We start from the raw sequence: 22,054 nt of genomic DNA on the forward strand, positions 1-22,054 counted from the left end.
AGATAGGCTTAGTGGGGCTATTTTGTAGAGGAAACTTGTTGGGGTATAAATTAGATTAAATGATCCTTCTCCAGAGTACCTTTCAATCCCGTGTGCTAAAGAAAGATAACACTATTTTAAGGATAGTGAATGGGGGAGAGGGGGTGTTGAAGATTAGACTTCTGCTTGGTTCCAGAAGGCAGAAATAGGAGAAATGGGGTAAGAGTTGAAGAGAGGAAGATTTAAGTTTGGTATTAGAAAAACTTCTTAACAATTAGAGCTACCCAAAAAGAAGAATGAGCTGCCTTAGGGTGGGTGGGGGAGTAAGAGATCCCACTCTGTGGACCCTTCAAGAAGAGTATAAAAATAATAATATAATAAATTATTAAATATTTATTAATTCTAAATTGCATGAGGACTTTTAGGGATACTCTTTATAATATCTTTGAGGCAGATGGATTGCCCAGTATGCCCAGAGTATCTAGACCTGGAGTCAGAAAGACAAATCTTCCTGAGTTGAAATCTGGCCTCAGACATTTACTAGCTGTGTGAGTCTGGACATGTCACTTAACTCTGTTTTCCTCATTTTTCTCATCTGTAAAATGAGCTGGAGGAAGAAATGTCAAATTATTCCACTATCTTTGCCAAGAAACCCCAAGTGGGGTCACAAAGAGTCAGAATAACTGAAAAATAACTACAGTATCCTTAAAAGTATACAAATCACTTGTGTGTGTATATACATATTATATACATATTGTGTGTGTATACATATTATATACATAAAATCTCATTTGAATCTCTCAATAACACAGTGAGGTTAGTACTGCAGGCATTATAATGCCTGTTTTTACAGACAGAATAATATCTTGTTTTTACTGACAGAAAATTAGTACTTAGAAAAGATAATTTGTTCATGAAGACACAGTGTTAAGCTGAGGTGATAGATTCAAAGCCTTACTCCCTCATACTCCAAATCCATTCTATATCCACTGTGCCAGATCAGATAACTGTTTTTGCTTGCATGTTGCAAAGATATGATTCCATTGGATACAAGTTTGATTCGGTGACTTTTGAGATCTCTTCTATTTTTGTAATTCTGGAGCCAAAGAAAGAAGATAAAAGAAGTAAAAGAAACAAATGCCACCGAAAAGTCCTTTGTTTTTTTTTTTTTTTTCAGTGACCCCTAAGATCTCTGATTGTCCCATTAGCTTCTCTGGATCCTTCTCTAAGTCTCAATTTTCTCATCCCTAAAATAAGATTGTTGCCTTGAATCATTAAGATAAGAGATTATTGATTATTGATAAACTAGAAACTATGCAGAGGAGGGAAACTAGGACCATGCAAGTCTTGAATCAATACTTTATTAAGACTAGTTGACGGAATTTAAAAAGTATAAACTAAAGCCGACTCCAGGAGAAAAGGAAATATGTGTGCAAGTATTAGAAGGTTGTCATGTGGAAGACAGAGATTAATCCCAGGTCTAAAGTCAAAGGAATAGCATTTATATAGCACCTACAATGTGCCAGGCACTGTGCTAAGTGCTTTACAGATCCTCCTGGGAGGTAGGCGTTATTATTGTGCCCATTTTACAGGTGAGGATATTCAGACAAGCAGGTTAAGTGGCTTGCCCAGGGTCACACAGCTAGAAAGTGTCTGAGGCCAGGTCTGAACTCAGGAAGAGGAGTGTTCCTGTTTCCAGTCCAGCACTCCATTTACTTAAGTTGCCTTCAACCAGGAAGACAGGACTAGCAACAATGGGGTGAAAGGTTCAGAGACAGATGTAAGGTAGATGTCAGAACCATCTTCTTAAAGATTAGAGAGGTCCCAATGGGGAACAGCTTCATTTTAAATCTACAAGTAGAGTCTGGATGACCACCAATCAGGTTCCGTGCGGATTTTTTTTCCAGGTGTGGATGTGGACGGGATTAGATTAGAAGTTTGTCGATGCTGCGATTCCGTCCAGCACAGATTGCTCAGAATTCAAAGGGCGGATAAGGTACCGCCACGTGCAGCGCCCAACCAGGAACCTTCCCAGCTAGTTCCATAGTGGGTGGGGCGCCGGGGGGCGGGGCCTCACAGCTGGAAGATCCGCCCCGTGCTTTCGCTTACGTAGCCCAGGGAGGGAGTGGGCGGGGCCTGGAGCCTCGCCAGACTACGTGAGCGGATGCATAATGGGGGCTGGACTAGTGGAGGCGCTGCTCATTGGTGAATCCGTCATGCGAAGGCGAGGCTGAAGGCATTTCCAGGCGGGGCTCACGAGGCTCATTTGGAATTTTTGGCGCGAGAAGGCGCCGCGCGCGCGTATGGGCCCCTCCCAGTTCCACCGACCCCTCCAAGCGCTCGAGCTTTTGGGACCAGCCGACGTCAGGACCCTCCCTTCCCCTACCCTGTTCCCCCCTCCCTTCTCTACTGCTCGTGACCCCGAAGGCTGGACCCGTGCCGAACTGGCTCATCCGGGGCTCTTGCAGTAGGAGCCCGAGACCCCACCTGGTGGTGAGCATCTGACCCCTGACCTTTAGAAGACCCCTGACCCTCGGTAACAGCCCCAGCTCTGGCCTCCCGAGTCCCAGGTACTGCGGGCTCGCTCCTCCCATTAGCCACTCCTCCAGAGCCCCTTCCCCTCCCAGCTCCTCCTGACAGGCTTCTTTCTGTCCCGCCCTCCGAGCCCCTTCCCCTCCTTGACAGCTCTTCATCCCCAGTCTCCCAGCCCGGCCCCGCCCTTCCCTGACTGCTCTTCCTCCTTCAGCCCCTCCTCTTCCCTTCCCTCCCCTCGCCTTTTCTACCTTCTTTCGGGATCCCCAGCCCCTCCCTGGCCCGACAGCCTCTCCCCTTCCCCTCCTAGTCAGACCTAATCCCCTCAGCCCCTGCCCTGCCCTTACCTCCCTGACAGACCAACCTTTTGTGCTTAGCCCTCCACTCTTACTCTTTCTCAGACTAACTTGTTAGTCCTGCTCCCCTCCCTCCTCTCTTCCTCTCCCCTTCCCTCCCCCACATTCCTCCCTGTCCCCCTTCCTTTGCTCCTCTCCCCCATATCTAATTCTCCTCCATTCCTCTATTCCCCGCCCTCTTGCTTCTTCTTCCTCCTTCTCCTCCTCGGGCAGCCCTTCCCTTTCCAGGATCCTTCACTGACCTCTGGGATATAGCAACCTTGGATGACAAGCAGCCCGTCCCTTCCCTGCTCCTCCTTCCACAAGTGGCGAGCTTTCTTCCTTCATAGGACCCTCTAGACTTAATCACCGCATTTCTAGTAACAGTTTACTGCTCATTGGTGCTCTTCCTCCCACTAATAACCCCACAGCCCCTGGTTTCCCCTCACCTAAATGACAGGCATTGCCCTCCTCCTGGAATGGCAGCCACTTGCACCAAACGCACTCCGTTTTGTCAACTATTATTTTAATTGTAGGGCTTTCCTTTCTAAGGGAAGGTGTCACCCTTTAACCATCTACTTTTGACTGTAGGTTTAAAGCATTTGGTTTGCCAGGATTTCAAAGGTCTAGAAGACAGACAGGTAGGAGTATGGTGGAGTCTGTCTCCATGGAATCATTACATTTCTAGAATTTGTGGAGGAAAGAAGGGAAAGGCTGGTTTTGAAGCTATTTATTAGGCGTTGCTTGCGCCGAGCAGGGTTTTGTAGCTTGATTGCAGAAGGTTATTTTGTGGTTGTGCCATCATTGGAAGGTGTTCGGGCTTATTTTGTACTGCATGTGTATGTTTTGGTAGAATCCCTTTCTTCTTCAATACAGGCTTCCCTATACTGTGATCTAGACCTGCTTTCAATTTAGCAAAATATTTACTCTAAGTAGATATTCTTTTCAAGAACCTGTGTTTGTCATTGGGAATACAGAAAAGCATCACTGACATTTTTAGTCCCCCTCCCCCCCAGCACTTTACTGCTGGGAAAGAAGATGATACATACACAGATATGTATAATTTGAATCATCAAATAGAGTGACAGGAGAGATGTGGCATAAGTTGCAATTACTTCTAGCTTGCAGCTGGGGGGAAATGTCATGAAGAAAAGGACCTATTGAGTTGGGTCTTGAAAGAATGGAAGAATTTCCACGTGCAAATATGTGGAGAGGTCGAATTCTTAGGTACTGGGAACAGCATCAGCAAATGCTCAAGGGTTGGAGAGAATATATTGAAGAATATGATATTGAAGGATGATGAATAATCTTGGGATTGTAGAATGCCAGAAGGATTATATAATGAGAAATGACTCAAAAAAAAAAAAAAAGAGAAATGACTAAAAATGCAAGTTAGTGCCAAATTGTAGAAAAGTCTTGAATGCTAAAATAATCTTAATTCTGTAAATAATGGGAAAAACTGAAATTTTTGTGATTTGTAAGTTTTTTCTCATAATGATTTACTGGTTACTGACTATTGCCTTTGTTTTATAGGGTCTCCTGTGCCAGTCATGCCAGTCCCAACAGAAGGGGCCCCTCCACCTCTAAGTGGTACTCCTGTACCTGTTCCTGCCTACTTTCGTCATGCTGAGCCTGGTTTCTCTCTTAAGAGGCCTGGGGGTTTGAATAGAAGTCTTCCACCACGGCCCCCTGCCAAGGGGAGTGGTTCTGTCAGCCGATTCTTTCCCCCTCGTACCCCAGGCTGGAGCCAACCCAGACCCAGAGGAGTTTCATTCCGGGGTGGGCCCCCAGGAGCATTGCAAAGCCGGGGCTATGACCCAGACCGGCCTGAATCTTTCTTCCAGCAGAGTTTCCAGAGGCTTGGGCGATTGGGACGGGGTTCCTTTGGGGAGGTCTTCAAGGTGAGTGAGGGTATAAGAATTCCTTGGTCCTATAATTAAACTCCACCTCTTTTCACTAAATTCTGAAAACTTTCAAGGAAGACAGTTATATCTCTATTTTGAGCCCTATCTCCTAGCAAATGTTCTACCTCTAAATTGTAGGGTTTAAAAATCAGCTGCTCAGGACTTGCTTTTTCAAATGGAATTGATGGGGTTAGGCAAGTTGTATATTTTCACTGCTCTTGACTTTGTATCTAGAGCTTTTTCCTTTTACTGTGTTCAAAAATGTTCCCCAACTGAAATTTAGTCCTGAGTTTCTGGAACTTCCTAATCCCTTCTCCTGTTTGGTTCCCAGAGATCTACTATATGGAAACAGTCCCTAAATGATATTTCCCTTCTACTCATTCTTTTACCACATTTTGGTGCCCGTTTCTGGCACATATTTCTTTTTTTCCCTACTGCCTTTTCTCCATGTACATAAAACACAGAACCATTTTTTTTAGGCATTTGCTTAGGCATTAAGGATTTAATAGATTTATGTACATGCAAATTCAGAAACGATATCTTAGAAATATATGGAATTCACCTCATTTATGAAGCACAGATTTAAAAGATTAAAACAGTTCCTGTCATCCAAGATCTGACATTTTACTAGGGGAATGTGATATATACATAGATAAATAAAGTATAAAGAAAGGAGCAAAGAAGAAACGAGACAAAATGCTCTAGGAATATTCAAGGAAGAGTATTAATAACTGGGATAATTAAGGAAGGCTTCTTGGAAGAGATAGTCTATGAGTTAAAAGAAAGCTATCTTGTCCTAGATATGTGACATTTAATTTTCTTTCCAAATTGTTCATTTTATATTTTTGGTCACCAAATTATATAATTTGATCACCTTATCGTCTCCTGGAGTATTTGCTTTTTCATAGTCCTCAGATGGGGATAGCATTTCAGTCTCAGAAAATACACAAAATTGATTTTCAGAATCATTTAGTTTTTGTTTTGTTTTGTTTTGTTTTGGTGAGGCAATTTCGGATAAGTGCTTTGTCTATGGTTGCACAGCTAATAAGTGTTAAATGTCTGCGGCTGGATTTGAATTCAGATCCTCCTAACTTCAGGGCCAGTATTCTATCTACTTCACTATCTAGCTGTCCTGAGAATCACTCATTTAGGCTTAAAGAATTGAATGAAATTCCACTATTGTTCAAAGTCAAGTTTGTTCTCAGCCAATTAGAAAAATAGTCTAATGACAAGGGTTTCTTGTTGTGTTCTGTTTATATTACTAGAGAATCATTTTGGTTAATTTCTTCCCTAGTCTAAGGGTCATATAAATACAAATGGGCAAAAAAAAATTTCCATAACATTAAAAAATAGTATTATTTCATCTGATAATGATTTGTCATCTTCAAAGTTGACAATAAAAAATCCCTTGTACATTTTCCTTGTTTTACTATTGTCCTTACATTTTTCCCCACCAGAGAACCTTAATATCTGATTTCTTTCCTATGCCCAATATTTTCCTTAGATTCTTTTACATAATTTTCTGATCTAGCTACCTCCATTCTAATGACTTTGTCATAGACACTTCAACACATTAATATTGGGCTGATGTTATTTCCTTCCTTCCTAAAGTTAGTCATGTTTTCCCATATAGTGTTACACTAAGTTGTAAACTCTTCCTTTTCCAGACTTGGCAATATCATTGTTCTACCTGCTACCCCCTTTTCTAGGTTCGCTCCAAGGAAGATGGTCGTCTCTATGCAGTAAAACGTTCAGTTTCCCCATTCCGGGGTCCTCAAGATCGAGCCCTCAAGTTGGCAGAAGTTGGGGGCCATGAAAAAGTGGGGCGGCATCCTCGTTGTGTTCGTCTGGAAAAAGCTTGGGAAGAGGGTGGGCTCCTGTATTTGCAGACAGAGCTATGTGGGCCCAATCTACAACAGCACTGTGAGGCTCGGGGATCTGGCCTACCTGAGGCCCAGGTTTGGGGCTATCTTCGGGACACGTTATTGGCTTTGGCACACTTGCACAGCAATGGACTGGCCCACTTGGATGTCAAGCCAGCTAACATTTTCCTGGGGCCCCGAGGCCGCTGCAAGTTGGGAGACTTTGGACTGCTGGTGGAGCTGGGGACAGCTGGGCCTGGTGAGGCCCAAGAGGGTGACCCCCGTTATATGGCTCCGGAACTGCTGCAGGGTTGCTATGGGACTGCTGCAGATGTGTTCAGGTAAGTAGGAAGAGAAAGAAAATGAAGAACCGATCTTTAGGAGTTGGATAGGAAAGTAGTAGTGGAGATTGTGTAGAGATAAGATGAGTAGTTCAAAGACATTTCATTCCATTAGAGTTATCACATTCTTAGGGAACAGGCTAGGGTTTTTCTAGGAGAAGGGATGTTATTTTATTTTTGGAGAATTTTTGGAAGGAATTTATGATCCTAAATATGATTGAGCTTGGATAGGTTTACTCAGAAGATGCTGAGGCCTATGTTTCTTGTTCCTGAAATAAATTTTACTGCAGGTAAGAATCTTAATGAAAATGGAAAATGTCTATGCATAAGGGACTGTCATGCTTTGTATCAGGAATGGCCTTAAACATTATAATGCTCTATGGGACTCTCTAAAAACAAACTCCTAGCCAGGGAGTAGCTACTACTTTTCTAGGTGACCATTAGGAAAAGTGTACTGCTGAAGGTAGAATTCCCTTCTCCACTCTATTCAGGGACTTTGCCATTAAAACACAGCAAGAAACCCTGAAAGGTTCTTTGGAATTCTAGATGAGTCAGTTGCCTTTGATTCCAGACTTTGTTAAGAAGTGGTATGCCTAAGTTTCTCTGTTTCAAGTTGTTTGGAGAAAGGCTCCAGGGGTAATCACCATTCCCAGGAACTTCAGTGATCCTACTCTATTCTCTTCCCTCCTAGTGCTCTTTAAGACTAATACAAAAAAAAGTTGTTTTTTTTAAAAAATTGACTTTCTGCTGCTAGATGCAGTATTTGCAGTTGCCATTTCCCTCTTATGCTTTTGGAAGTGAATAGGAATATTTTTATCTTGAGGTATAGACATAAGTAAGTTAGTTTTTGTGGGTTAACACTGCTCTTTTCCCCAGCTTGGGCCTTACCATTCTGGAAGTCGCCTGCAACATGGAGCTGCCTCGTGGTGGGGAAGGCTGGCAGCAACTCCGGAGGGGCTATCTGCCCCCTGAGTTCACTGCTGGTGAGTAGGGGCAGAAGGGAGAGAGTGGCAAGAGACACCAAGGCAAGATACCCTCTTGTAGTTCTGATAAAAGGGTTTGACCTGTATTCCAGGATAGACAGAAAAGGCACACCTAGGTTCTTGTGTACCAGAAGGGCTGGGGGAATGCCAAAGAAAATACCACTTATTTATCAATACTACAAAATTGGACCATGGAATAACTGAGTTCTAGTTCTGGGAATAAATTGTGGTAGGTACGAAAGGAAAGCCTTCTAGAGTACCTGGGAGAACTACATTTGGGTGCTGGGAGAACAGGTTCCTGAGAAGTAGGACAGTTTATTCCTATTTTCCTCCATAGGCCTGTCCTCTGAGCTGCGCTCTGTCCTCACCATGATGCTAGAACCAGACCCCAAGAAGCGTGCCACAGCTGAAACCCTTTTGGCCCTGGAGGTCATAAGGAAGCTGAGGCACTGGGGACCCCTGGGAGGCTTAGCCAGTGAGATCCTGAGTCGAGGTCGAGCCTTATGGCAAGTAAGTTCCATAGATTGCTCCTTCTACTAACATTTCCAAGTACTCCCATTCCTTTAAAAATTCTCCTTTGGAGTTTTTACCTCCATTTCACTTTTTTCCATAGGGTTTCCTTTCTCTGCTATGCTGGTTATGGCACAGTCTGGCCAACCCTGCAAGCTGGCTCCGCCCCCTGGGTCCTCCAGCCACACCTCCTAGCTCCCCACTTTCTAGCCTCCTTCTAGACAGTAGTATCTCCAGTGACTGGGAAGATGACAGCTTGGGGTAAGTCAGCTTAGATAACCCAGCCTCAGTGGGAAAGGGTGGGCTTATAACTTTTTAGAAAAACCACTTGACTCTTAACTTTTTCCCTTTTTTATTATATCCTTCCTGCTTAGCCTAGCCTCTTAATAAATGCTTGTTGACTAGACTATCTCAGATTGGAGTCAATGATATTTCTGACATTCTGTTCTCCCAAGAAGCTTCCATTATCTGACTTTCTGAGTTTATGTGGTGATGACAGTACCCCATCCCAAATTATAGGTTAGGAGCATCATTTCACAATGTTGTGCCAAGTCTCATTAAGTGAAATTCTACTTTGTTTCAAACACATATCTGTTGTTCAGTATAGAAACAGATGTGATCTAGTAGGGACCTGATTTGTTTTACTTTTAGGTTCAAGATACATTGAGCTTTTATCATATTTATTTGATGGTAGGATGTTATCTAATAGTATCTAACAATAAAACTATGTTAAATCATTCCAAATACCTAGACAAAAAGAAAAACAGAACAAATATTTGTTCAAACTCTTTGGTGTTAGAAGATTCCAAAGTATAAGAGAACTAATTTGACTAGTACCAGATTATGTTTTTAGTTGGGAAAATGCAACAAGAGCAAAGTAAATTGCTAGAGGGAGACAATTCCCCAAATACATAATCTGCAAGTATACGACAGTTACTCTTTTTATATTTTATATATTTTTTATATTATCTTTTTTTGTGAGTTAATAATTGGATTTTTTTTCTTTAGAAGTATATCACAGATTTTTATTAGTCAGTGGATAAGATTAAGTTTACAAAATTTACTTAACCTCAGATCTATAAGTTTTGATAAATGTACTTTAATAGAATTGAAATCCATTTTTTCCTGTGTATTTTATGGATTTAAAAACATTAATTTGATAGACCATAGACTTCACAAACTGCTAAAAGTTAGGAACCCTTGCTACAGAGTTAAGCCTTATACTTCTCTTCTAGAATCTTAGATTTTCAGGGAAATAGTGTCTGCTGTGCCCCCTTCCCTTTTTGGTTCAAATTCTTCTATCCCCTACAGCCCTCCACTGTCTCCAGCGATGATCCTAGCCCGCTCCCCTGGGGGTACTTCCACCCCTCGAAATGGTTCCCCTGATGTCAGAGGTGGACGGAGGATAAGGTGAGGAGAATCTGAGTCTGAATAGGGGAAGCCCAATTTGAGAGAAAGCTGAAGACTAGGAGATGCTAGTGGTCAAAAGAGAACTGAATCCTTAGATTTGGAGTGAGGCATCCTTGTGTGCAAGGTGAGACAAAGGGGCTGGTTGGTGTAGTGAGTGCTGGCCTTCATTCTTTTCTTCTCTCCTTGCCTGCAGGGACCCTCTGGACCTAAGTGGCATCAGCCCGGAGCTGCCCCAGGGTCCCTCCTTTGAGCCCCGGAACCTCCTCAGTCTCTTTGAGGACTCACTTGACCCCAACTGAGCCCAACCAAACCCTAGTCTGTTTTTAATCTTTTTATCCTTGTTCTTCACTCCAGGGCTCTTTACTTTGGGGGCACTTCTGTATATAGGCCTATGCTTTCCATAAAGTGGGGAGGGGTTGGCAGCAAGGAAGGGACAGTTCTTCTAGGATCCCTTCTGTAAATTTTGGAGATGGCATAGTCTAATAATAAAAACTATTTCAGTCTAGGGACTCTTGGTTGTTCTTGCAATTGAGAATATTAGAAATTGCCTTTATAGAATTTTTAAGGAATTACCCTCCTCTCCCCCCCCCCAAAAAAAAAAAAAAAAAAAAAACCAGTTCCCTGATCAGCTCATCCTGCTCCATTTATTGATTTTATCCTTGGTTATTCCAACCCTAGAGATAGGGTCTAGGGTGGGAGACATTTCTGTTCCAAAATCCTAGTCCTCATACAAGAAGACTGGTGATTGGAGCTGCATCTTCATTGTCAGGGATGGAGAGGTTTTCAAATCTTACAAGACCAACAGTCAAAGAGCACCATCCTCAGGCAAAAAGTGCAGGTATTTAGACCTGGGCAGTTTCAGTCCACAGGTGAGGCTTAAAGTTTGCTTGGGCATTTAAAAAACCCTCTAGATCCATCTTATGCAGAGTAGAAAAAGCCTGAATTCTTGGACCAGAGAACTAGTCTTTTGCCTTAGTTTAGAAGTGGTTGTGAGTCTTTGTGAGAAGCTGGATTTTCCTCTGCAGTACCACCCTGGCCCAATCCTTGTGCAAAGAGGCCTTGTGCAAGAAGCAGATATTTTGGTATTTGGTAATCTTAAATCCATGGTTTTCGAGGGGGAAGGAAGGAGTGTTTAGGGGCTGAGGAGGCTTTAGGAGGAGAGAGGAAAGGGAATAATCTCAAGAGACGGAGCTTTTACAAAGTTAATATAAGGGGCTACCATGCCAAGAAAGGAGACTTCAGTTGTGCAAATGCTGAGAGGTGGTACTTAAAGCCACCACACACTGGAGGAGGTGGGAAGTCCCTCACTGCTCCCCATCCAAGTTAGTGAAGGACAAAGAAGGTTTAGATAGTAAGGTTATTGACTACTGGCTCTGAAAAAGGGTAGCATATGTGCAAACATCTAGAGTTGGAAACCTAGATGAAATATTAAGTTTCAGAATTATAAAACTTACTTCACTCGCTCCTCATTTTACAGATAAGGAACCCAAGGCCCTTGTCTTAAGGTCACAGTACAAAGATAGTAGAATAGTGGAGGGCTATAATCCATTGATTCCTGATGCTGTCAATCATTCAGTCACGTCATACTACCTCTTGGGGTGAGCTCTCATCACTGAAAAAGCTCTAGAAAATATGACAGGCTGTGAGAACGTATTCTGGAGGAGATGAAAAAAGTAAGGAATGTTATAGAGTTGGACAACCCTTTACAGACCTGAGGAAGGAAAAGAGTACGCATTTAGGAAACTCAAATGAGAGCCTTTGGTACTCTAGAGAAGAGCTCATGATTAGGCAACGTGAGAAAGCTCTATAGATTTGAAAAGGGAGACCTAAGGGAAAAACAAGGCTATAGCTTTTGGGGGGCCTTGAAGGAAAAAAGGAACCCTCTACAGCTTCAAGGAATGGGAGCATTTTTTTTGCAGATTAAAAAAACAGCTCAGTCCGTAGGACACGCATGGCGGGCAGCCCAGAGCAGATCAGGTACAACACCAGCATGCAGTTGTAGAATGGAGCCAACACTGAGCAGATGCATGATTTGGTGGGAATTACCCCAGTAGTCAAAGCGGCCAGGCCCCCAGCGTTCAGGCAGCCGGGCCACATTCACTAGCCCCCCCAACAACGCTAATGCGTCCATTCGAAGATAGCAGGGCAGGGATCCTGGGGCTCCTGCTCCCAGCCCCATCCCTCGAGCCCCAAACACCAGCAGTCGTGCTCCTGCCTGCCAGCCAAAGGCCCGAAGTCGGGCACTAGTCGAGGGGGCAGTGAGGGCTCGCCAGCCTGCCAACCCAGATAAGAGAGTATAGCCCACCAGGGCTGCTGGACGCAGCCAAGGCCGACACGCCAGGGTACAATGGATGATGGGCAGGGCTCCTAGAAGGAGAAACAGAACACAAAAAAGTGATGAGTGAGAAGTTTTCAGTCTCCGAGCCCATCCCAAGCCCCACAAAAAGAATCCAGAAGTCATCTTTTTTCCTTCCCACCCTTCCTTTTTCTCTACCCAATTGTCTACTGCTCTAACTCATCTCAAAAGGTGGGACAAAGTCAACCCCACCCCAGTACCCAATTTCCCCCCCCTTTCCCGGCTCACCGAGGGTGTTGACGAGGCAGACCCCACACATGTCGAGGGCAAGGAGCCGGGCGTAGACAGGGCTACCCCCACGGTGGCACATGAAGAGGTGGTAGAGCACAGAGCCTGCAGGGGGCGCCAGGCAGGCCACACAGTGTGTTCCCCCCAGCCAGCCGCCCCCTCCCAGCTGTCCCCAGGGCATGGTCAGGGGCAGCAGCACCAGGAAACCCAGGAGGGCCAAGCCTGTTGGGATGGGGGGGAAGGGGGAGGTAGAGAGATGTAGGGACAGTATCAGCCAGATTGCTGTGTTATCCAGCTCTTCCCATAATTTCTTCCAAAGCAAAATCTGGAGAAATAAGAAATTTGGGCCTTTCTAATGATTTTTTTTTAACACAAGACCAAGCTAAGAATAGAAAGAGTGATAAGAAGATACCTAGTTCTCTATTTCCAGTCACCTAGCCTCTTGTAATTACTTAGCTTCATAAGAATTTCCAGCTTCTGATATCCATTCAACCTAGTATCATACTAGACTGATTTCTTTATCCTTCCCAACTCCCTTACTCTTTTATTCCAATTCCCCTCTGTGGCCCACCCTCCCATTTGAGGCCTGGTTCAGAGAGAAAACAGAAATGGAACCCTCTGTAGTAGGTAGAGCAGAAAAAGATTTTAGTGTGTCCCTAAAATCACTGAGCCAGTTCCTTGGTGTTTGACCTTAGGCAATAGAACTCAATTTTCTAGAGCATTTTTTAGGTTTACAAAATGGTTTCCTATGTTACCTTCATTTTACAGATAAGGACACTGAATGAAATGGAGGGGGAGGGGGTATTTGACACCTTAGCTAAACCTCTTTCTTTCTTTGTACAATTCTGAAATCTCCTACATCAGGAAAGTAATATGAATTGTAAAGTCCTACATTAACATCAAATATCATTTTTCTACCCAGTCCTTGACTGGTCCTTGGCCCTTCAGGTATTAGGGAAGCAAAAAGTCTGGGGCAGCCTTCTTGGTCTCAGAGACCATAAGTGGCCCTCAGCCCAGACTAGGTCAGAGGAATTCTCTCTTTTCTCCCAGGAACAGCTCAAGGACAAGCCTAGTAAGCTCAGCAGCTGTGTCAGCAGAGCTCAGCCCTGACCGAGGTAGAGGGGCCAGAAGAGGGCAATGGGGCGGCAATGGGCATCTTGGACCACCAGGAGGAGCTGTGACACAGAGAAACCTCAAGGCAGGCAGCTGGCTCTGGGATGGGAAAGGACACGGGTAGTCTTTAACGGAGAAAGAAGGGCCAGTTAGAGGGCTCCCAGATCTAGATGCGCCACCGACTCCTTCCCTATCCGCTTGCTCCCACACACTCCCCACCACCAAATATCCTCAGGAAGACAAGTGACCCTGAAATGAATGAACACTAATTGAAGAAAACTCGCTGTTTTCTCAAGGCCTCTTGTGGGACCCCCCACACAAGGGATTATGGGATTGATAAAGAACCAAGCCAATTCCCTTCAGCTCAAGAGGGATTAGCCTACGGTCACAACCTCACTGATACAGCTCCATCTCCCCGCCCCCATGGACGCAGGGAAGTCATGGGGCCCCAAACACTTGAAGTTCTTTAGGGTGGTGGGGGTGGGGCAGAAACTGGCCGAGCTTGGGGTCATAAACAACAGGAGCTTTGTCACCCCAGTCTTCCGTGCCAAAGTGAAATCTAGTGTTTTCTCCCTCTTCCCTTTCTCCCTCCAGCCCAATCTCCATTCCCAGGTACTCTCTTTCCAATGCCATCTTCCTAAAAAAAAACCCTCGTTTCTTCCCGGAAACTACAACCTCCTGTCCCTAGTCGAAAAGCTTTTCCCCAAATCCTAATCCTTTCCCTGCTTTCTGAGTTCCCCCACCCAAGGATAATCCTGGTTTATAATTCAGGAGCAGAAAAAAGGAAGGGGGCAATTGCAGTTAGGGTAACGGGATTAACCCTTCATCTCCTGGTCTTTCCTTCCCCCGACTTTGATCAGCCGGGGACAAGATTGCAGGAAGTCTGAGCTCTGGGAATCCCCTAGCTTTTCCATACTCTCCCCGGGCTCCGCTCATGCCCTCAACCCCCAGTGCAGCAGGCAAAGGAGAGGATGGCTTCAGAGGCCAGGGGCCCGCACAGGACAGAACTGGCATCGGGGCGGCTGCGACCGTGAGACGCGTTGCAGGGGCGAGTGGGGACAATAGGCAAAGGCGAGGGATGCGGGCCAAGAAAGGGGTTTTATTCAGCGTTGGAAACAGGAAGCGACAGTCGTGCGGGGATGGGGTATGCGGTAATCCGCAAGCTAGGCTCCGGACGCGGGGAAGGAAGGGATGTCAGCAAAACGGAATGCCGGTGATGAAGAGCGGGCCAGGAGAGGGGCGCAGAGTGGAAACTGCGCGCTCCGCAGGGACAGAGCAGGGGAGCTGGGGTGCACGGGTGGGGCCTGCCCCACCCGGGGGACGCGCTCACCGTGGGTGTAGATGTTGCCTAACTCGTTGTGCAGGTAGAAGAGGCTGCGCAGGCAGCCAGAGCCGCTACTGGCCGGCCGGTAGCCCGTCAGGACGAACTTGTTGAATTGCAGGTGTGGGGGCGAGCTGGCCCAGTCCAGCAGCCGCGGGCCCGAGAGGAACGCCATGGCCCGGTCAGACCCTGTCCGAACGCGGGAGCTCGTACGGAGGCGGGGAAGGGGGGCGCGCTCTCAGTTGCACCGGGGCCCCCCAGCAGCTCGCCCTCCCTCCCCCAGCCCCTCAGTCTGCGCACGCGTCCCGCCCCCAGGCCTGGGGTCTTGGACTCTAGCCCACTCCCTTCTCGTGCTGCGCAGGCGCGTCTTTCCTTTCGCGAAGAGGTCGGGGGGCGTCCCCGCTACAAAGCTGGGGAAGAGAATTCCGCTGGCTGAGGTGCAATTACCCGGAGCGCGGCCGGGGGTCCTGGACTGTGAAGGGGCTCTCCTGAGTCTCCTTTGATTCTTCCAGTAGCCTGTCAGTCTCCACTGCCTTCTGTGCCGCTACCGCAGCAGCGGATGGGGCAAGAAGTGAGGCCCCGCCCTCATTTTTCTCACCCCCCCTCAATCCCTCCGCGGTTTCGCGCGCTGGGCTCCTGACGTCACTGCTCTCAAGGCCAATGGACACCCCGGCTCTCTTCGTTTCTCGAAGCCGAGAGGGGACCTCTACGACTCCCCAATGTATGCCCAGGGACTGCTGCTCCCAGCAGAATCTCAGTGGCAGCTCTGGATTTCCTTATTAGCATAATTTAAGCATGCTCCTCCCGGAAGGTGGGTATGCTTTTGAAACACGTGCTTAACCTACCGCCTTGGTTTATTATCATAATACACTTTCTGCCTGGAGAAGGAGCAGGAAGGACCCCGGGTTTCACTCCACTTCTCTACCCCACTCTCTAAAACTTCCAGAGGCCCAGGCAGGACTTTGATCCTGCAGAGCTCTTCTTTCCTACCATCTCTAGGACGGGCCCGGGGCGTGGCTGTTGTCCCTAGGAACAGTGCAGTGCTCAAGACTTTGGTCCCAATTGGTTGCCGCCTTCTGCAAAGATACTCAAACCACCTTCACCCCCCTCCTCCCCGGAACTCCCAGTACTGGACAGACAGGCTGGGGACACTCTCCCAACAAGTCGTTACTTATTGATTGCCCCATACTCTGGGATAGGGATGAAGTTGAGAAAGGGGAAATGAGGAAGATGAGACTTTCAGAGGAGGAAGAAGAGATTTGGACCCTGTCTCAATGTTCATCCTGATGGGGAAGAGAAGCAGAGACGAAACTATCCTGGTCCCTGGGTTAGATGGGCTTCTACCCACTCTAGCTGCCCTGGTGCCTCGAGGTTCTTACCCAGCATGCCCTGCCACACTGCAGACCGCCACTCGCTGGTTCCGTCATTGTAGTACCCCTCTCTTGGATTCCCTTTCTTCTCAATCCTATCCCCATACTGGGGTGTAGGCTGAATTAGCTGAAGGATAGGTTACTGTTAGGACAGTTGGACTGCTCCTGTGCTGCCGCCTCCACCCCTCTTCCTGACAGAACTTGTCCCTGGCTTAAGACTTCCCAGATAAACTTCTAGGGAAGGGATCAGAAAAATCAGTGTTGTGGGAACTTAAAACAGGGCCCTGAAAAATAAGCAAGTTATTAATATCTGGAGAGGAAGTGGGAAAACTTCCTAGACAGGAGAAGGACCAGCAGGAGCTAGCTAGGTCCTAGCAATTTGAATCTGTCACAGGCTTCCTGAAAGCTTACCCTGGCTAAGCATCTCTATTTGGTGCTGTGTGGGAGGTGGAGATGAGTCATATTTGTTTGTGGAGAAGGATTTATTGGTATGGGTATAGATAATATATAATGAAAAAAAAATCCTCACTTCCCCAACCCACCCCCACTTCTGCCAGTTCTGAGATATCAAGTCTGCTCAGATTTAGGTTAAGACTGAATGTAGTTTTATAATGATCAACTATGATAGACTTAGCATTTCTCAGAAATATAGTGATCCAAGACAATTCCAATTGATTTGGGATGGAAAATGCTATCCACATCTAGAGAAAGAATTATAGCATATGCAGATTTAAGCATACTATTTTCACCTTTTTATTGTTTCCTCTTTGTTTCTCATGGTTTTTCTCTTTTGTTCTGATTTTCCTTTCACAACATGACTAATATGGAAGTATGTTCAAAAAATTGTACATCAAAGCTGGGAAAATTTTTTTACAGCCAATGTTTCTGATAAAGGCCTCATTTCTAAAATATGTAAAGAACTATGTCAAATTTATAAGACTACAAGTCATTCCCCAATTGATGAATGGTCAAAGGATATGAGCAGAATTTTCAAATGATAAAATTGAAGTCTTCTATAGTCATATTAAAAATGCTCTAAATTACTATTGATTAGGGAACTGCAAATTAAAACAACTCTGGTACCACCTCACATCTCTCAGATTGGCTAAGATGACAGGAAAAGAGTGATAAATGTTTTAGGGGATGTGGGAGAACTGGGACTCAAATGCAGAAGTTGGTGGAGTTGTGAAATGAATCAACCATTTTGGAGAGCAATTTGGAACTATACCCAAATGGCTATAAAACTGTGCATACCCTTTGACCTAGAAGTGCCTCTACTGAGTCTGTATCCTGAGAAAATCATAAAGAAGGGGAAAGGACACACATGCAAAAATGTTTGTAGCAGCTCTTTTTGTGGTGGCAAAGAATTGGAAAATGAGTAGATACCCATTAATTGAGAACGGCTGAATAAGTTATGATATGTTAAAGTAATGGAATATTATTATTGTTCTATAAAAAAATAATGAACAAGCCGATTTTACAAAGTCCTAGAAAGATTTACACTAACTGGTGCTGAGTGAACAAGCAGAACTAGGAATACATTGTATACAGTAACATTGTAATAGTAACACTACCATGATCAACTATGAAAGATTTGCTTCTTTCTTCTCAATAATTCAGTGATTCAATTGGATAGAAAATACCATCTGTATCCAGAAAGAGAACTGTGGCAATTGAATGTAAATCAACACATGTTATATTCTCTTTTTTTCCTGTTGTTTTTTTCTCTCATGGTTTTTCCCTTTTGTTCTGATTTTTCTCTTCCAACATGATTCATAAAGAAATATGTATTTTAAAAGTTAATATATGTGTATAATCAGAAAAATAAAACATAATAAAAAAGAAATTTTAAAAAAGATTGTACATGTGTATATATGTGTGTGTGTATATATGTATATATACATATATATATGTATGTCAGATTGCTTTGATGTCTTGGGGAGGGGGAGGGAACTGAGGGAGAGAGAAAAATTTGGAACTCAAAATCTTACTAAATAAATGTTGAACACTATCTTTACATGTAATTAGAAAAAATAAAATACATTAAATTCGGGGAGAAGAGACTAAATGTAGGTGCCGGTAACAAAAGGAAAATTATCCTCGAATTTTAGTAGAGGGAACCAAGGTTCACTGAGAGGAAATTATTCCTCCAAGATTATGTGAATTAGTATTATTAGCCCTGAATCTAAAAATTAGCTATGGGAGTGGGTAGAACCAAGATTGGGAGGCAGCAAAGCAGTGCAATGGATGCTGTACTTGAAGTCAAAAATAACAGCCCAAAATCCTGCCTCAAACATTTATGAGTTGTGTGATCCTGAGTAAGTCACCTACATTTTCCATAAAATCTATAAAATGAGGGGAATTGGATCCTTTGACCTCCAATATCTCTTCCAGCTTTAAATCTAAGACTGTGAAGTTTCTTCTCTTGGATTTCCCAACATTCATCAGGTTCAGGAGACCTCAGGGACTGGAATTAACTGCTTTTCAGCCCTGATCCCTTCTTTAAACCTCTTTTGGCTCTCCCTAACCTCCTGAAAGCCTGCCTTGGCAGAGACTCTGATTTAATTTTACTTCATTTCAGCAACATTAAGTGCCTACTTAATAACAAAACATAGCGCTTAATTTGACACCCTGAATGCCAGGGTCCTGTTCTCCCTTTGGTTCCATTGCCTTTTACTTTCTGGCCCTTCTTTTTTAACTCTTCTTTTTCTGACTCTCCCTTTCTACTCCCTGTCCTGATCTCCCTTTAAAAATTCTGGCACAAATATAAGGTCCTAAAACAAGGGAACATTTTCATCTCTGTATTTATATGCCCAATACCTAGTACAGTCAATATCTTGAATGTAGTAGTGATTTAATAAATACTTGTTGAAAAACCTTCATGTTTCCTTTCTGCCTATAGGATAAAATATAACCCCTGACCCTTGGCATTTAACACTTTCCACAGTTGAGCTCCAGTTTTATTTTGCAGTATTTTTTTTTTTTTAGTATCATACTTGGTGGGGTAGGGCTTGAAACTAGGTGGTACAATGGATACAATGAACAGCAAGATTGAAATCAGGGAAACCTCAGATCAAATCTTGCCTCAGACACTTACTAGCTGTGGGACCCTGAGCAAGTCAGTTAACCCTACTTGCTTCCATTGCCTCATCTGTAGAATGAAGATAATAATAGCACCTACCTCTCAGGACTGTTGTATTAAATGAGAAAATAATCATTGTAAAGCACTTAGCATAGTGCTTAGCATGTAATAAACACTATATAAGTGTTAACTATTATTATTACTTTTTTTTTCCTGAGGCAACTGGGGTTGTGACTTAGCCAGGGTGACACAGCTAGGAAGTGTTAAGTGTCTGAGGTCATATTTGAACTCAGGTCCTCCTGACTTCAGGGCTGGTGCTCTATCCACTGTACCACCTAGCTGCCCCTATTATTATTACTTTTAAAGTTTTTTTTTCAATTACCAAAAACCTATTTTCTCTCTCTTTTCTCCCCTTCCTCCTTTAGAGAAAAGAGAGGAAACCCCCCCAAAAAAACCATTGTTTAAAATTGTCAAGCAAAACAAATTCCTGAATTGGTCATGTCTGGAAAATATTTTTGTCCTTCTGCACTCAGTCCACTATTCTCTTCAAAAGGAGAGTAGCACATTTCATAATCAGTCCTCTGGAATCATAATGTATTGATCAGAGTTCTTAAGTTTTTCAAAGTTGTTTGTAGGTGCAATGTTATAACAGTTTTGCTCACTACTCTCTGTTTCAGTTTATGGAAGTCTTCCCAGATTTTCCTGAAATCATCTCTTTCATCATTTCTTTTAGCACAGTCATATTTCATTACACACACACACACACACACACACACACACACACACACTCAGAGAGAGAGAGAGAGAGAGAGAGAGAGAGAGAGATTTATACACCATAATTTATTCAGCTGTTTACTAAAAAGAGAGCAACATTTTAATTTCCAGTTCTTTGCCACCATACACACACACACACAAAAACCCAACTGCTATATTTTTACATATATAAAGACCTTGGGGTATAGCTCTAAGAGTGATACTAGTGGGTAAAAGAGTATTCACAATTCAGCAACTTTTTGAGTATAGTTCCAAATCACTTTGCAGAATGACTAAAGCAATTAACCCCAGACCCACCAACAAGGAATTAATGTGGCTATTTTCCCTCAACCCTTCCAATATTTGTCATTTTTTTTGTCATCTTTGCCAATCTAATGGGTGTGAGGTAGGAACTCAGAGTTATTTTATGTTTCTCTAACTGTCTGTAAATACCATACTTTCCAGCCATACTAGACTATTAGCTATTCATCATATTTGATATATACTATCTTTCATCTCCATGCATTGCTCTCCTAGGATGCAAGCCTCATCTCTATCTATCAAAATCCTTTTCAGCTCAATTTCTACTATTTTCTCAGGAAAGCCTTTTGAAACCCTTGAAGTGAAAGGTTTCCTTTAATTCAATAAATCAACTAAATATTTTTTAGCATTTACTACACATAAAGCAGGTAGCTGTATGTCAAAGTGGAAAGATTCTCAGGGCTGGATTTAGAAAGACTTATTTTCCTGAATTGAAATCTGACCTTAGACATTTACTAGTTATGTGACTCTACGTAAGTCACTTAATTCTGTTTGCCTCAGTTTCCTCATCTGTAAAATGAGCTGGAGAAGGAAATGGCAAACTACTCCAAAGAGTCATCAAAGAATTGGACATGACCGAACAACAAACATAAGGCACTGTACTAGGCCCTGAGAAGACAAAGACAAATCCCTGCCCTTTAGGAGTTTATATTCCACTGGGAGGTCAAGATAAAGCATGTACGTATTTAAATAAATACAGACTAGTTTAAGTCAAGAGAGTACACTAATAACTGTAGGTTTCATTTAGAAAGAGACACTTAGCTTGGTCCTGAAGGGAGAAGCAGTATAATATAGTGGAAAGAGACTGGACTTGAAGAATCAGGAGTAACCTGGATTCATATTCTGCCTCAACACTTTTTGGCTGTCTGACCATGGAAAAGTTGTTTAGCCTTTTTAAACTGTATCTTTAACGGTTAAAGGAATCTTGCAATTTCCTGAAGGCAACCTCAACCACATCCTTCTTCCTGTTTAATTCTGAGCCCAAGATGTTGTTTATATGTGTCTTTAAGATAATCAATAGTAATAATTTATAGGTAGTCCATCCAATTCCATGTTAGAACCTTGATAACAGTCATTCTATTCACTTAATTTTTCCAATGTGAATACTTAAATCATACTGTTTTGAAGGATTGTAGATTTCTTCCAGGAGATTCTTAAAAAAAAAAAAAAAAGTCAACTGCAAACAGAAGCATCTGGGGGAAATGCACAGGAATTCACTCTTCAACTTGGATAGCTTGGATTGTTTTCATGACAGTAGTGTGAACTAACTGTTTCTCTATCTCTGTCTCTATCTCTCCTTCTCTGTCTCTATCTCTGTCTATCTCTATCTCAAAACTGGCCTCTCTAATTTAGTAAATAAAGCTCCCAAATAACACACTCTTCAGCTCATTAAGCTCCTCACCCAGATACAATTTACATATGACTTAGTCTAGGAACTAGCCTTTCAAAAGGAGAGAGAATAAAAGAAGTAATCAATATATACTATCAATCAAGTCTGGAAGAGGTAGTTTATTCCTATACAGAAAAGTTAGACATGGATGAATCACACTGTGCACTAACAGAATTAACAGGCTTTAACAATTTAACTTGCAATTATGCTTAGAATATATTGTGAAGTCAATATTCAAGTCTTATAATTTATTTTATTGTCTCT

At 43.5% G+C, this 22,054-nt stretch overlaps 2 protein-coding genes across 6 annotated transcripts; one reads left to right on the top strand and one right to left on the bottom strand.

The window, feature by feature from the left end:
• The first annotated feature begins 2,179 nt into the window (after positions 1–2,179).
• Positions 2,180–10,359, top strand: PKMYT1 (protein kinase, membrane associated tyrosine/threonine 1). Of its 4 annotated transcripts, none has more exons than XM_051968303.1 (9): positions 2,180–2,472; positions 3,438–3,487; positions 4,380–4,747; positions 6,460–6,953; positions 7,830–7,936; positions 8,274–8,446; positions 8,550–8,707; positions 9,758–9,856; positions 10,050–10,359. In XM_051968303.1, exons 3-9 carry the CDS (start codon positions 4,397–4,399, stop codon positions 10,153–10,155), a joined length of 1,488 nt encoding a protein of 495 aa, XP_051824263.1. In that variant the 5' UTR covers positions 2,180–2,472; positions 3,438–3,487; positions 4,380–4,396; the 3' UTR covers positions 10,156–10,359. The 4 variants fall into 4 exon arrangements, with proteins under 4 accessions (XP_051824263.1, XP_051824253.1, XP_051824267.1 ...); XM_051968312.1 differs by lacking the exon at positions 2,180–2,472 and adding an exon at positions 2,509–2,549; XM_051968293.1 differs by lacking the exon at positions 3,438–3,487.
• A 122-nt stretch (positions 10,360–10,481) lies between these two features.
• On the bottom strand, positions 10,482–16,681 carry PAQR4 (progestin and adipoQ receptor family member 4). Of its 2 annotated transcripts, XM_051968321.1 has the most exons (4): positions 15,322–16,681; positions 14,884–15,063; positions 12,441–12,662; positions 10,482–12,223 (listed from the first exon to the last, which is right to left on the bottom strand). In XM_051968321.1, the coding sequence occupies exons 2-4, from the start codon at positions 15,047–15,049 to the stop codon at positions 11,790–11,792; spliced, it is 822 nt and encodes a 273-aa protein (XP_051824281.1). In that variant the 5' UTR covers positions 15,050–15,063; positions 15,322–16,681; the 3' UTR covers positions 10,482–11,789. The 2 variants fall into 2 exon arrangements, with proteins under 2 accessions (XP_051824281.1, XP_051824287.1); XM_051968327.1 differs by lacking the exon at positions 12,441–12,662 and having other exon boundaries at positions 14,884–16,681.
• Between the last annotated feature and the right edge of the window lie 5,373 nt (positions 16,682–22,054).

Source organism: Antechinus flavipes, chromosome 1 (genome assembly GCF_016432865.1).
Source record: "Antechinus flavipes isolate AdamAnt ecotype Samford, QLD, Australia chromosome 1, AdamAnt_v2, whole genome shotgun sequence".
Lineage (NCBI taxonomy): Eukaryota > Metazoa > Chordata > Mammalia > Dasyuromorphia > Dasyuridae > Antechinus > Antechinus flavipes.

Excerpts from the sequence above, each read along its gene's own strand:
- PKMYT1 (XM_051968303.1), top strand. The coding sequence starts at position 4,397 with ATGCCAGTCCCAACAGAAGGGGCCCCTCCACCTCTAAGTGGTACTCCT. Across the intron at positions 6,954-7,829 it reads ACTGCTGCAGATGTGTTCAG|CTTGGGCCTTACCATTCTGG; the intron begins GTAAGTAGGAAG and ends TCTTTTCCCCAG. Across the intron at positions 9,857-10,049 it reads AGAGGTGGACGGAGGATAAG|GGACCCTCTGGACCTAAGTG; the intron begins GTGAGGAGAATC and ends CCTTGCCTGCAG.
- PAQR4 (XM_051968321.1), bottom strand. The coding sequence starts at position 15,049 with ATGGCGTTCCTCTCGGGCCCGCGGCTGCTGGACTGGGCCAGCTCGCCC. Across the intron at positions 12,663-14,883 it reads AGGCAACATCTACACCCACG|GCTTGGCCCTCCTGGGTTTC; the intron begins GTGAGCGCGTCC and ends CCATCCCAACAG. Across the intron at positions 12,224-12,440 it reads CTGCCTCGTCAACACCCTCG|GAGCCCTGCCCATCATCCAT; the intron begins GTGAGCCGGGAA and ends TTCTCCTTCTAG.